We start from the raw sequence: 14,325 nt of genomic DNA on the forward strand, positions 1-14,325 counted from the left end.
ACGGCATCCAGGTTAGAATAAAAGTCACCCATTTATTTTTTGTACAAAGTTAAAAAAAAAAAATCTCTCGGTTCAATCGCTACCATCACGTAAACAAAAATACATGGACCTAAAGTCAACTAGATCTAAACAAGAGAACATCTATATAAATAATTCCTACCGAGCGCATCGGAATCATTCAGTCATGGGTCACAATATAATCTCATTTACTTTTAATATATATATACAGTGAAAGAAATAAGTATTTGATCCCTTGCTGATTTTGTAAGTTTGCCCACTGTCAAAGACATGAACAGTCTAGAATTTTTAGGCTAGGTTAATTTTACCAGTGAGAGATTTAGATTATATATTAAAAAAAATAATGAAAATCACATTGTCAAAATTATATATATTTATTTGCATTGTGCACAGAGAAATTAGTATTTGATCCCTTTGGCAAACAAGACTTAATACTTGGTGGCAAAACCCTTGTTGGCAAGCACAGCAGTCAGACGTTTTTTGTAGTTGATGATGAGGTTTGCACACATGTTAGATGGAATTTTGGCCCACTCCTCATTCCAGATCATCTGTAAATGATTAAGATTTCGAGGCTGTCGCTTGGCAACTCGGATCTTCAGCTCCCTCCATAAGTTTTCGATGGGATTAAGGTCTGGAGACTGGCTAGGCCACTCCATGACCTTAATGTGCTTCTTTTTGAGCCATTCCTTTGTTGTCTTGGCTGTATGTTTCAGGTCATTGTCGTGCTGGAAGACCCAGCCACGAGCCATTTTTAATGTCCTGGTGGAGGGAGGGCGTTGTCACTCAGGATTTGACGGTACATTGCTCCATCCATTCTCCCATTGATGCGGTGAAGTAGTCCTGTGCCCTTAGCAGAGAAACACCCCCAAAACATAATGTTTCCACCTCCATGCTTGACAGTGGGGACGGTGTTCTTTGGGTCATAGGCAGCATTTCTCTTCCTCCAAACACGGCGAGTTGAGTTAATGCCAAAGAGCTCAATTTTAGTCTCATCTGACCACAGCACCTTCTCCCAATGACTCTCAGAATCATCCAGATGTTCATTTGCAAACTTCAGACGGGCCTGTACATGTGCCTTCTTGAGCAGGGGGACCTTGCGGGCACTGCAGGATTTTAATCCATTACGGCGTAATGTGTTACCAATGGTTTTCTTGGTGACTGTGGTCCCAGCTGCCTTGAGATCATTAACAAGTTCCCCCCGTGTAGTTTTCGGCTGAGCTCTCACCTTCCTCAGGATCAAGGATACCCCACGAGGTGAGATTTTGCATGGAGCCCCAGATCGATGTCGATTGACAGTCATTTTGTATGTCTTCTATTTTCTTACTATTGCACCAACAGTTGTCTCCTTCTCACCCAGCGTCTTACTTATGGTTTTGTAGCCCATTCCAGCCTTGTGCAGGTCTATGATCTTGTCCCTGACATCCTTAGAAAGCTCTTTGGTCTTGCCCATGTTGTAGAGGTTAGAGTCAGACTGATTAATTGAGTCTGTGGACAGGAGTCTTTTATACAGGTGACCATGTAAGACAGCTGTCTTTAATGCAGGCACCAAGTTGATTTGGAGCGTGTAACTGGTCTGGAGGAGGCTGAACTCTTAATGGTTGGTAGGGGATCAAATACTTATTTCTCTGTGCACAATGCAAATAAATATATATAATTTTGACTATGTGATTTTCTTGTTTTTTTTTTATATAATCTATCTCTCACTGGTAAAATTAACCTAGCCTAAAAATTCTAGACTGTTCATGTCTTTGACAGTGGGCAAACGTACAAAATCAGCAAGGGATCAAATACTTATTTCCTCCACTGTACATATAAAAATCGACATGTTATTTTATCTGGAATCCTTGAACATATTTTATAATAATAATAATTTAATTTGACTACATCCCAGTAATAAAAACACAATTATATACCATTTCTGCTCGTTATTAAAGGGAACCTGTCACCAGCATTTCACCTATTGACCTCTACTCACCCCTCCCCAGCCACTGCTGTCAAAAGTTCATTGCCGTTATCCCCTCTCCTAAACTCCTCCGACCGTAAATAACGGTCTGCAAATATTTTACGCCTTTTATGGTAATAATCCGGCAGTCTCGTTCCTCCTATGCCTGCCCTGAATGCCGAAGTCTTGTCTGAGATAGCGCGCATGCGCCCGTCATGAATGTTCTGACACCCTTCACTGCTTCATCCGGGCCTCAAATCAAATTACTGCGCATGCGCCGCTATGGTGTCCCATTGTGCGCACACACCAGAACAGGACATCAATGCACAAGCACAGAATTTTGTGTGTGTTGGAGGGATGCGGGGAGCTGTCAATCAAGAGTTAGGAGGCAGGTTTACTTGGAAAGGCTTGAGGAATGAAGATATGACTCTTATGCTCATTAGCATATGGCATAGGAACATTAAAAAACGGAATACTACTAGGTACAGAGCCTACTTTAGAAGATAATTATAGGTTACATAAAAATGATTTTGCACCTACTTCCAGCAGCTATTGCTGGTGACCGGTTCCCTTTAAACTCTCTACACTTACAACTGCCGAGACAAGTGGTCAATATAGAAAAAAAATTATCCAACGGCACCAGTAGTTTTCTGATATATTTGGACTTCTCAGCTTTCGGGACACTGGACAACTAAGTTTGGATGACGTCAAACTTTACTATAATACAAATTGTCACTTTTTTTTAATCAAATTCATGGGGCAAAGGATTTTTCTTCTAAGGCTGGATTCACACAAGCACATTACGTCCGTAATGGATGGAACGTTTTTCGGCCGCAAGTCTCGGACCGAACACAGTGCAGGGAGCCGGGCTCCTAGCATCATAGTTATGTACGACGCTAGGAGTCCCTACCTCTCCGTGGAACTACTGTCCCGTACAGAAAACATGATTACAGTACGGGACAGTTGTCCCGCAGCGAGGCAGGGACTCCTAGCGTCGTACATAACTATGATGCTAGGAGCCCGGCTCCCTGCAGTGTGTTCGATCCAGGACTGGCGGCCGAAATACGTTCCATCCATTACGGACGTAATGTGCTCGTGTGAATCCAGCCTTAGACCACGTGATAAGGACTTGGTATATGATCAATAACTAATCAACTAGTTGCAGTCTCAGATCGCCACCAAAAACAAAAAGACACGGCTATAATAGAATATAAAAAGTTCATGACCTGGTGTGAGCCATTGATGATTCCTTATTCCTATACCTGGTCTAGACAAGACCGTGATGAAGTCGATTTGTATACCAAAGGGTTGTGAAGCTATTTTTTTAAGTAGACCCTACCCACAGAAATCCGACAATGGTCACTAAGTCAACAAACACGGGTGAACACATAGCAAGAAGAGGTTTGAGTAAAGACGGAAATGTAAGCTTGCAGTAAGAATAAGAAATCTTTAAATTATTTTTATGAACCCGAAGTGCTGTCAGTAGATATCAGAGGTAATAAACCTACAAAGGTAATCGGTTACCATCAATAATGCCGTCTTTAACACGAGAGGGATATGTCAATGTTGAAGTTTTCATGAAACTGATGGTCGGTGAGATATCTGATCATGCTTGGATCACCTGGATAAAGTACGCTATGTTGTGTCCACAACCGCGGGACACTAAGAGCTTGTTGGCATCTTGCACTCTCCTGCCTCTAGGGTGCACGCACGTGCTCATCCCCAGCTTTAAAGGGCCAGCGCGCGCACCAACTAAATGTTCCTTAACCTATCCCCCTACTTCCTGGACTATATAAAGGGCTCTGCCCTTCCACTCCATGTCTGAGTATTGTTGTTGTATTCCCAAGTTAGTCTTGCAAATGGTCCCTTAGTTGTTATCCTGCTTCCAGTGTTCCCGTATCCTACTACCTGTATCCCGTAACTGTGCTTGTTCCTGAGCTGTATCTAGTGTTGGAGTCATGTTGTCATCTGCCACGCCAAACACCACCTGTGCCACGTGTCTGCTACTCCGAGTATCTGCGTGAACATCCTCCCAGGTACTCTTACCCCAGAGACTGTTATTGTTGACTGTAGTTTGGGCAGCTGCTACTCCACTACGGCGGAGCGGCCTAGTGGGTCCACATACCCCACAGCCGTGACACACTACCTTTCTATTTTTCAAAGAAAATGGAAAAACACAGTTCTAAGTTTCTGTACCACTCAGTCTAAACCATCCAGTTCTTAGCTTGACAGTTGGATTGGGTTATTCCAGAGGATTTCCACCCAAAATGTAAAAATGGTTAATATGTTGGTAAGATTTGTTGGTTTCTGTTCTAAAACAGATCTGTGATAGCTGGCACAACTCCGTTATGAACGGAAGCTAGGTTTAAGAGACCCTAAATCAAACAGTAGCCAAAGTTTGGTCCTTTTTTAAGTACCTATTGCCATTTTTTCAGTTTTGGCAGCCATATTGGTCATTACCCTTGAATTGGCTTCTCAAACTAAATCTACTGTCATTTTGTCAACTTGTTCATACCCTAATAAAGTTTAAAGCGAATTAAAAAAGATCAATACGGCTGCACTTTTTGTCACTTTTGCAAAAATTTCTACCGCAAATGAATAGAAAAATGACAATCCGATTTTGTTAGAAGTGTCCCCCAACAAACTGATCACAGGATGTCCAACTGCTAAGAGGCCCATCAATCAGCTGTAATTTGAGGGGCAATCTGGCAGCAAGTGTTAAATTTCCCTGCAACGCCACCGCAGTGATATTGAGGTTGTACACAATTCACATTAAAGGGTAACTAAACTTTTAAAAAGCTTTTAACATGTAATAGTGACATGTCAGAAGTTTTGATTGGAGGTGGTCCGAGCACTGATCCCCCACCAATCGCAAAAAACTAAGCAGCAGAAGCACTCAAGTGTGCGCTGTGCCGATTAGTTTCTGATCGGCTTTCCACAAGTAAACCTAGTAAACGGTGTACTGGCTCATAGACTTTTTATTAAGCCCTTAGTGTTTGTGGAACCCCTGGGCCGTACCGCCTTGGCGGTATGGCAGCTGGCCAACAGGTACCTGTGGCAGCTCAGCTGGGACTAGGCAGCGGGCAGATGTCAGGCGTGGTGAAGCAGGACAGACGTGGTATACAGCACAGCACGACTTTGGCTCAGCACGGCACTCGACCAGGATATCACGGGATACAGGTAACAGGATCAGGAACACACTAGGAGACCATTGCATAGACAAACATAGGGTACGACAACAACGCTCAGGCATCGAAGCAAGGGGCTGAACCCCTCTTATAGTCCAGGGCACTCATGGGCTGATACTTCATTTAAGTCCGATGCGCGCTGCCCCTTTAAGAGCGGGCACAAGTGTGCGCGCACACACTACGAGATCCGGCCGAGGTGAGTGGAAGTGAGCGCTGGCGTCTCCTGAGGAGACTGGGGCCAGCGCTCGCCGACCCATAGCTGCGGCCGTCAGGAGGAGAGCGAACCTGACGGTCTGCAGCCACTCACATGACACCCTTACACCGCTCCGAGAGAAGCTGACCAGAAATGAAGTGACGCAGCCCTCAACCGAGAACTTCGGTTGCTTTGTTTTAGCGATCGGTGGGGGCCTCAGTGCTCTGAATGCCCCACCAATCAAAAATTCTGACATGTCACTGTGCCATGTGAAAAGTTTTTTTAAAACTTTAGTTACACTTTAAAGATTAATGGGCTGTGGCCATGCAACACACTGACGTGCTGGATCATCCATAGTGAGAGATAATCAAAATGATTGCAAAGTAAGGGTTAAAATGAATTCTTCAGTAATACCTATATCGAAATATAGAACATTTTTATAGAACACCCATCACATTTTGCACTCATGATTTTCCAAGCTGGGTTTTCTGCTCTTTAGCATTACCAACAACCATAATTCTCAGGCGAGATGATTTTCAAAAACACAAGATCCCACATATTTTACTTGGAATGGTTTATGGAAGCCAGACTAAAGAACAAACGTAGAATATTTTGAATTATGACGACAGCCCTAGGAAAATTTTGGATAAGATAAGCAATCTGATAAGGAACCATAAACAGAGGTACGGAGAAATAATAAAGGGGGTTTCCACTACCGGACAACTGATGACGTATCCACCGGATAGGTCAACAGTATATGATCGGTGCGGGTCCGACCTGGGCACCGGACGTCCATGCCGGAAACAGATGGTTCCTGTCACGGAATAACAGCAGAGCTGCAGTTCTGCAGCACAGCCGCAATATAACGTACGGAGCCAACTGCTTCCGGCTCCGTACACTGCATACGGTGCAATGACATCCGATGCCCCCAGCCGGCCGGGACAGCTGATCGGTGCGGGGTCCGTGTGTCTGACCTGCACCAATCATATACTGATGACCTATCCGGTGGACAGGTCATCAGTTGTCAGGGCCTTTACTAACTTTTTAAAGAAAAAGACTTAAAGGTTATGTAAACCCTTTAGGGCTTATTCACACGACAGGGATAATCGACTGCGTGACAGACTTTTTTTTTTTAATGGCCGCAACACAACTGCATTAAAATCAATGCATGTCTATGGGGCTAATCACATGGCCTTTTTTTTTTTTTTTAACGGACTGTGTGAACGGCCCATTTTTGCCCATGTTTTCCAGAATCCCTCAATAGACACAAGTATATGAGGGATCCGTGAAAACAGGTCCCGCACAGGTGCAAATTGGCAGTTTTTCGCGGCACCCATTCGTGTGAATACAGCCTAAACCTCTAACACACAGGATAACCCTGATACCAATCATATCTAAGTTCGTTGATGTGATCGGTATTAGTGTTATCCTGTGTGTTAGAGGCGCACACGAGCCAAGCTGTCGGTCCGGACTGACGGATTCGGCTTACAGCTGCACTATGCAGCTTCTATGTATAGTGCATACATAGAAACTGCATTGCAGAAAGTAACGAACATTTTTAATAAAAGTCCATTTGAAGAAAACAAAATACATACATTTAATTTTAAAAAAAAGGCTACAAAGGTTTACATAGCCTATAAAACACATATTTGCTCACAGAAAGCAATGCTATGCCTATGTACTGGGTTTCCTTTTAATACAAGCAGCTGTCCCTGGCTCTTCTCTTCCTCTTCCACAGTTATAAAGTAACATAAATAGTCAGTTTGAAAAATAAAAAAGACATAAGTCCATGTAGTTGAACCTATAATCTTGCAGTGTTGATCCAGAGGTTCATGTAAGGTACAGTCATTTACAGCAGCCATGTCTTACAGCTATGGAGGTCAGAGTCACCTGGGCTTCTTAGACATGCCCAGTCCTTGTATCTGGCAAAAGTCTTACTAGGTAAAGCACCATATTGAACTTTTCTAAAATACTAATGAGGTAATGTAACAGTTGCATGGGGAAGCTTGTTTCAAAAAGAGAACATTTGCGTAATTCTCAAATGACTGAATATATCTTCAATCGAGTCTCTAAAGACTATTACACCGGCCAATTATCGGGCACACGAGCATTCACAGAACGCACGATCCCGATCATTGCCCTGTGGGCAACGATCGGCCGATGAACGAGCAAACGCTGCCGCGTCGATTGATCTTATTGTTTCTGCAGTATAAAATATTATCATCGTCGGCAACTCATCTCCCTGTGTAAATAGCGAGACGCGCTGCCGACATGATGAAAATGTATGGGGACGAGCGATCACAGTAGTGATCGCTCATCCCCATTCATAGCTCCATGTGACAGGACCAAACGAGCGCCGATCAATGAGCTCTCCTAGGACAATGCTATACAAGTCAAACATTTAAAGGGCCTTTTACGTGGGACAATGATCAGGTGAACTAGCAGTCGTACAAACGCTCGATCCCGATTATTGGGAGACATGCTGACGACATGATGGAAATGTATCGTTCCTTGTGATAGGAGGAAACGAGCGCCGATCAATGAGCTGACTTGTGATCAGGCGTTCGTTTACACAGCCCTTCGTCTCCAAAAACAATATAGAAAAATCTCTCTGGTTTTCTCTCCTATTGATATTAAACTTTGCAACCAAAACTACGTTAGCAGCAAGTAAATTGTGTAGACAATGCTCGACTTGCATCTCGAAGCCTATTTGTGCCCAAACTAATTGGCTCTTTTGCTTATTCTTTACGGCAGACCTCCACCGGACGAGAGCATATAATGAAGTAAATGTAACCAGAAGAAAAAACTGAGCAGAAGACAGAACTCCAATAATTGTGCAAAGAGGTAGACTGCAACGAAGACGAGCACTCCAATATTGAGCCATATTCGAAATGTGTTACTAAATTGCTTGCCCCAGGGAGGTCTAGGGAAAGTTACTCCCTACAGCTGGCCATACACATTAGATAAAAGTTGTCCGAAGCCAGCAATGCCAGCGGAAGCAGGTGACAATCTAATGTGTAAGGGGGTCTCTCGACATTCCCCCGATTGCAGATAAAGAAGAATCTGGCATGTTGAAGTTCAACATGCCCAATCCTTAGTCCTACCAGTAGAGAAACGCTAAAAGTGGCGTCTAACCTCTACTTATTCACCTCTTAATTGAAATAAAAATGACACTTGTCCCATCTGCATGATGTCTGGGTCTTGTAGATAAAACATTAATCTTATGCAATATATGTAAAAATATTTCACATACAGGATTTTGGCCGTTTACAGCTAAAACATTTGTCGCGATGAGCGCCGGCATTTTGGGATTTTACAGGCCTTGGATTCCAGGAATCATGATGTACGGACCCAACTTCGAGATATCTTGTTGGCACCTGTAAATGTCATTTAAAAAAATCCCCATTTCAGACTAAGAAAACGGCTTCTCTTCGATGAATGCGGCGATGTGCGGTAAGGTGAGCGCTACAGCTGAAACATTTCCCGCATTCCGGGCAGTTAAATGGCTTCTCTCCTGTGTGAACCCGACTATGTATGGTTAGATGTGTCTTACGTCTAAAACTCTTCCCACACTCACTGCAAGAAAATGGCTTTTCGTCCGTATGTATTTTCTGGTGTCTAACACGGTTCGAGTTGTTCGAGAAATACTTTCCACATACATTACAGATATAAGGTCTCCGGACCGTGTGAGCGCTTTCATGTTTCACGCAATCTTCGTTGTTGGCAAAGCGTTTCCCGCACTCCGAACAAGCAAATGGCTTCTCTATAGTGTGGGTTTTAAGGTGACCGCTAAGATACGTACTGTTGCTAAAACACATCCCGCATTCCGGGCAGGAATGTATCTTTCTCCCTCCGTGGACTCTTTGATGAAGAACGAGCATTGAATCGGTGGAAAAACATTCTCCGCATTCAGAACAAATAATAGATGGCGGCTCTTCTTGAGCAGCGTCATTCTTATGAAGATGGACATTGCTGGAGTAATAATTGTGATACTCAGATGTACTGTCTATAGTGTCCGCTGCTTGGTCAGTAGAGGAGTAGCGGGTTTGCTCTGTGTAGGTGTCCGTGTCAGTGACATTGCTTTCTTCACAAGAGGTCGATTCCTCTTTAATATGAATGGATGGATAAAGTTGAATATTATCTGCATAAGTGTCGGTGTCTGTGACATTTCCATTGTCACCGGAGTCGGATTCCTCTTTAATGTATATAGTTGGATATTGTATATAAATGTCAGTGTCTGATAGATTTCCTTCATCACCCAACATAGATTTCGGATTCATATGAGAAGATGGATATTGTACGGGTACATAAACGTCAGTGGCTGTGAGGTTTACATTTCTTGGTGAGGCCAATTTTTCCTTCATTTTGGCTTCTGATAAACCTTAAAAAAATAAAATAAAATAAAAAGAACAATACTAAATACCAGTCAAAATTTGTCTATGAAGTGTTACTGGAGATGGGAGTTTCTATAGCTAGGTGGGGAACCAAACTAATTTGGGAAAAATACATGGAGTACATAAAAGAAAATGACCATATTTAAAGTGTACCTAACTTTTCAGAATAAGCTGTCGTATGTGCGTACTGGAGGAATAGCACTCTTTTTTTTGGACATTATATGACTTGTATTCTGCATTATTTAGCATTTTTCCCTTCAGCAGACTATCTCTAGTTCTCAGTTGTCTCCGAGCTAGTGGCTGGAGCCTAACGACTTATGTCTTCTATACACTGCATTCAGAGGAGAATCCTGCTCCTCCTCCCCTCTCCATAGACTTATATGGACAGAGTGTTTGTGTCTCTTGTTCCGACCTGCTCACCCTTCCCTCTCTATAGACATATATGGCCAGCATGTCTGTGTCTCCTTCTCTCTCTGCTCCCTTCTCCCCTCTCCATAGACTTGTAAAGGCAGGCAGTGAAGAGTCACACCCTCACCTTCTGCAGTCCAACTTTAACTAGGGACGGATTTTACTTGACAACCGGGGTGGACGTCAGAGACCAAGAATTAGTATATTTACACAGAATTTGCATGGATAAAACGAAATTTTAACAATAAGTAAATTATAAAGTTGATCTAGATCAGGTATACTATTGGATTAGAATAAGTTGCTTGAAATTTTAGTGTCCATTTAACAAACACACTGATTGTCAACAATATTAAGAGCGTTTGAATGCTAGAATAGTAAATTTTCAAGCAACAGAATTTTTATGGAGATGTGCGTGTCCATGTATTTACATCAACACAAATGATGCTCAACAATTTAGACACTGGTGTAACCCAACCTGACCTAAATTTGGCAACCGTTACAGCTTACAAACAGTGATAATACCTAGTATGTAAGTCAACAAGATGCCCTCTTCTTACCCGGTGATGTGAGGGGCCGGTGGTCCTCCATCATGACGTCCTTGTACAGATCCCTCTTACCCGATGAAGTGAGGGGCCGGTGGTCCTCCATCATGACGTCCTTGTACAGATCCCTCTTACCAGGTGATGTGAGGGGCCGGTGGTCCTCCATCATGACGTCCTTGTACAGATCCCTTTTACCCGGTGATGTGATGGGCAGGTGGTCCTCCATCATGACGTCCTTGTACAGATCCTTGTGTCCTTCTAAATACTCCCACTCCTCCATGGAGAAATAGACGGTGACATCCTGACATCTTATAGGAACCTGACACACAATGAGACAGTCATCACCCCGACACCTTCATAGCGTTACTATATAATGTCCCAGCATTCCCGGTAGTCCTCACCTCTCCGGTCAGCAGATGAATGATCTTGTTGGTGAGTTCCAGGATCTTCTGCTCATGGTCCCCCTTTTCTAATAACGTGATGGAGCTCTGGGTCCTGCTCCATCCTCTTGTCAGACAGGAACGGCTGGTAGGTGTTACAGGTTCCCCATACTTGTTTACAACTGTACAATCCTATGAATTAAAAGCAACACTATAAACTTGAGACTTATATGTAAACCCACAGCGCTGGAACTATCGCCTTTAGTACGGCTTAATCTTGGAAAAGTTGAGGTCTTGATCAAAATTAGACATTACGGCCCCAGAAGAATCATCAATACTTGTATAGCATTGTCCTAGGAGACAGCACTCGTTACTCCGATCTCTCGTCCCCATACATTATTATGATGTCGGCAGCTTACACACCAAGATGCGCTGCCGACGACGATAATATTTTAGTTTTTTAAAACGATACGATCAGCAGATGATCCAGCGTTCATATGGACGCTCGTACACAATCTTTGCTCTGTGTGAACAGGGCAACGGTCAGCCAATGAACAAGCAACTGCTCCTTCATCGACTGGTTGTATCATTTATGCTGTAAGAAATATTATCGTTGTCGGCGGCACATCTTGGTTTGTAAACAGGGAAACGCGCTGCCGACATGATGGAAATATATGAGGACGAGCGATCGGAGTAACGAGCGCTCGTCCCCATACATACCTCCTTGTGGAAGGAGCAAACGAGCGCCGATCAACGAGCTGTCGAAGCCGTGTAAGAGGAACCTTATTCACTCCGTGCGCATAATTGGCGGTTTATTACTGCAAAATCACGGCAAAACTATGTGTTTTTATGCAGGTGTGAACACACTCTAAGGGTATGCTCACACGTAGCGTAAACACTGCGGATTTTCTGCAATGGATTTCATTGACGTAAATTTGTAATATAGTAGTAGCAAAGTGGAGGAGATTTAAAGAAATGTAAAAAATCAGACGAGAAACCGTTCCTAATTTGATCTGCGGTGCAGTTTTTTTAAATGGCTGCATTGACTTGTCCTCATCTCTTGGCACGATGCCCACAGTTTTTAAGCACGCCAATGTCAATTTATGCTGCGGAATCACTGCTATTCTGCTCCGGGTTTTCCCCATTGAATTGCGTAAAACCTGCAACAAAAAGCAAACGTTGCGATTTTTGCGGCAGTTTTTTGCGGCAGAAAAGCTGCGATTCCACTACAAAGGTCGCAAATCAGAAAAGAAACCCACTTTTTTTGCTTTAAAAATAATAAAAAAGGTTAATACTTACCCCCGGGCATTCTCATAGAACAGAGGATCGCGACACTGAGTGCAGCCCGGCCTCCTGGGATGACATTTAAAGGCTGCAGCGGTCACATGGACTGCAGCATTATCCCAGGAGGTGGCGCTTCACCCCACGTAGGAGGACAACAGAGAACGGGGTAAGTATTAACTCTTTCTTTCTAGCAGTTTCCGCAGCAGGGACTCCGTCCAAAAATGCAGTGTACCCCTGTGTGCTCCTACCCCGAACGTGAAGAGGCTTGACCTGTCAACCCTCCTGAAATGAATAAAATTGACAACTGGGCGTTACCATTCCCCTTGTTAATAAGATGTATCCCCGCACAACCGGACACTGTCAGCACTGACAGGCACAGTATCAGAGGGTGTGAGGACACACCCATTTGACAAGGGGAATAGTTACGCCCAGTTGTCAATTTATTCATACATTTGCAGGAGGAATAACAGAGGAACATTGCAGTGCCTACATACTAAGAAAACATGCTCCATAATTGTTATTTCATGGGACCTGCAAATATTTACTAAAACAGAGCTGATTATTATTCTAATTGCAGAATTCTAGGCGTCTTGTGTCCGGTGCTACTCAAGGGGACGATGGTGACCTGCCGGGGTGAAACCCGTAGAGAATTTCCCTTTTTATTTTTTTACTCAAGCACTACAACCACCATTATCTAGTAGAACAATTTCTTACTCATCCACCATTAGGCCGGGTTCACACACAGTGTAAATACTGCGGATGTTCCGCAACAGATTTTGTTGCGGAAAACCCGCATCATAATACAGTAGCAGCAAAGTGGATGAGATTTGAACAAATCTCATCCACGCGCTGCGTAAATGATAAGCGGAAAAAACGCTCAGAAATCGACCCGTGTTGCGTTTTTTTAATCCGCAGCATGTCAATTGTATTTTCGTAACCACTTTTTGTTGGGGGTTTCCACCATTGAATTCAATGGGGAGGTAAAACCCGCAACAATAGCAGATGTTGCGATTTTGCCGCAAAAAACGTAGCTCCGAAAGAACAAATAAATTATTATACTTACCCAGAATTCTATGCTTCTTCATCCAGGCCGGCCTCCTGGGCTGGTGTTTCATCCCATGTGACCGCTGCAGCCAATCACAGGCTGCAGCGGTCACATGGGATGAAACTTCACCCTAGGAGGCCGGGATGCGGGACGGCAGAGGGACGCGTAGTCATGGCTATGGGTAAGTATGAATTTTCTTTTTTTAATGTGAAGTTTTCTGCAGCGGACATTCTGGCTGAAAAACTGCAGCACAATTTGGTGCGGTTTTTCAGACTGAATTCCCTGCGGCCGTCAGGGTAGATGCGCGGTGTAACTTTACGCAGCGGATCCGCCCTGTGTGAACATGGCCTTATTCATCTATGTCTCTTCCGAGCACATATAGCATCACCCACCTCTCCAGTCAGCAGACAGATTATCTCTAGGGTAATATTAAATATCCTCTCAGCCATGTAAATTCTGTCCTTCTCCATCTTCCCCGAGAAAGTCACGTGATCCACGCGGGACGCCTAATAAAGAGGGTCTTCCCGTGACATGTATACTTAATGCACTGCCTTCCTGTAAATTAAAAAAAAAAAAAGTGTAATAAATATGAGGCTCTGATGTGTATAACATGTATTACTGCACAATAATGAGAATACAAAGATGAAATCCACTCCCCTTCCTGTGTATCATGGCAACAGAGGTAAATAAGAAGACAAATACCAGAGTCACCTGGAGTCATTCACATTGGCTGCGGTTTCTTTCCTTTATCACCCATTTGTAACATGAACAGGACGTTCAAGAGTAGAAAAAAAACTTCCGGTCTGCCGGTGTTTCACTTCCGGTTTCTGCGTTCCATTCGACTGACCACTGTGCGTTCCAGCGTACTTCCGATTTTTGCGTTCCAAAAGACGATGGGGTTTTAAGTTCCACGCAATCTTTTTGTCTCTCG

General features: G+C 43.6%; 1 protein-coding gene across 2 annotated transcripts; it reads right to left on the reverse strand.

Moving 5' to 3' along the window:
• Window positions 1-3,119: 3,119 nt before the first annotated feature.
• Window positions 3,120-14,254, reverse strand: LOC142663713 (uncharacterized). 2 transcript variants are annotated; one of them, XM_075842499.1, is made up of 5 exons: window positions 14,106-14,254; window positions 13,787-13,949; window positions 11,087-11,257; window positions 10,701-11,004; window positions 3,120-9,722 (listed from the first exon to the last, which is right to left on the reverse strand). In XM_075842499.1, exons 2-5 carry the CDS (start codon window positions 13,862-13,864, stop codon window positions 8,749-8,751), a joined length of 1,527 nt encoding a protein of 508 aa, XP_075698614.1. In that variant the 5' UTR covers window positions 13,865-13,949; window positions 14,106-14,254; the 3' UTR covers window positions 3,120-8,748. The 2 variants fall into 2 exon arrangements, with proteins under 2 accessions (XP_075698614.1, XP_075698613.1); XM_075842498.1 differs by having other exon boundaries at window positions 14,097-14,254.
• Between the last annotated feature and the right edge of the window lie 71 nt (window positions 14,255-14,325).

The sequence above is a fragment of the Rhinoderma darwinii genome, chromosome 11 (assembly GCF_050947455.1).
Source record: "Rhinoderma darwinii isolate aRhiDar2 chromosome 11, aRhiDar2.hap1, whole genome shotgun sequence".
Lineage (NCBI taxonomy): Eukaryota > Metazoa > Chordata > Amphibia > Anura > Rhinodermatidae > Rhinoderma > Rhinoderma darwinii.

What these genes read in the sequence shown, in the direction of transcription:
- LOC142663713 (XM_075842499.1), bottom strand. Translation starts at nt 13,864, where the DNA reads ATGGAGAAGGACAGAATTTACATGGCTGAGAGGATATTTAATATTACC. An exon ending in TTCATCTGCTGACCGGAGAG is followed by an intron (nt 11,005 to 11,086) that starts GTGAGGACTACC and finishes ATTGTGTGTCAG; the next exon opens with GTTCCTATAAGATGTCAGGA. An exon ending in CCGGCCCCTCACATCACCGG is followed by an intron (nt 9,723 to 10,700) that starts GTAAGAAGAGGG and finishes TATTTTTTTAAG; the next exon opens with GTTTATCAGAAGCCAAAATG.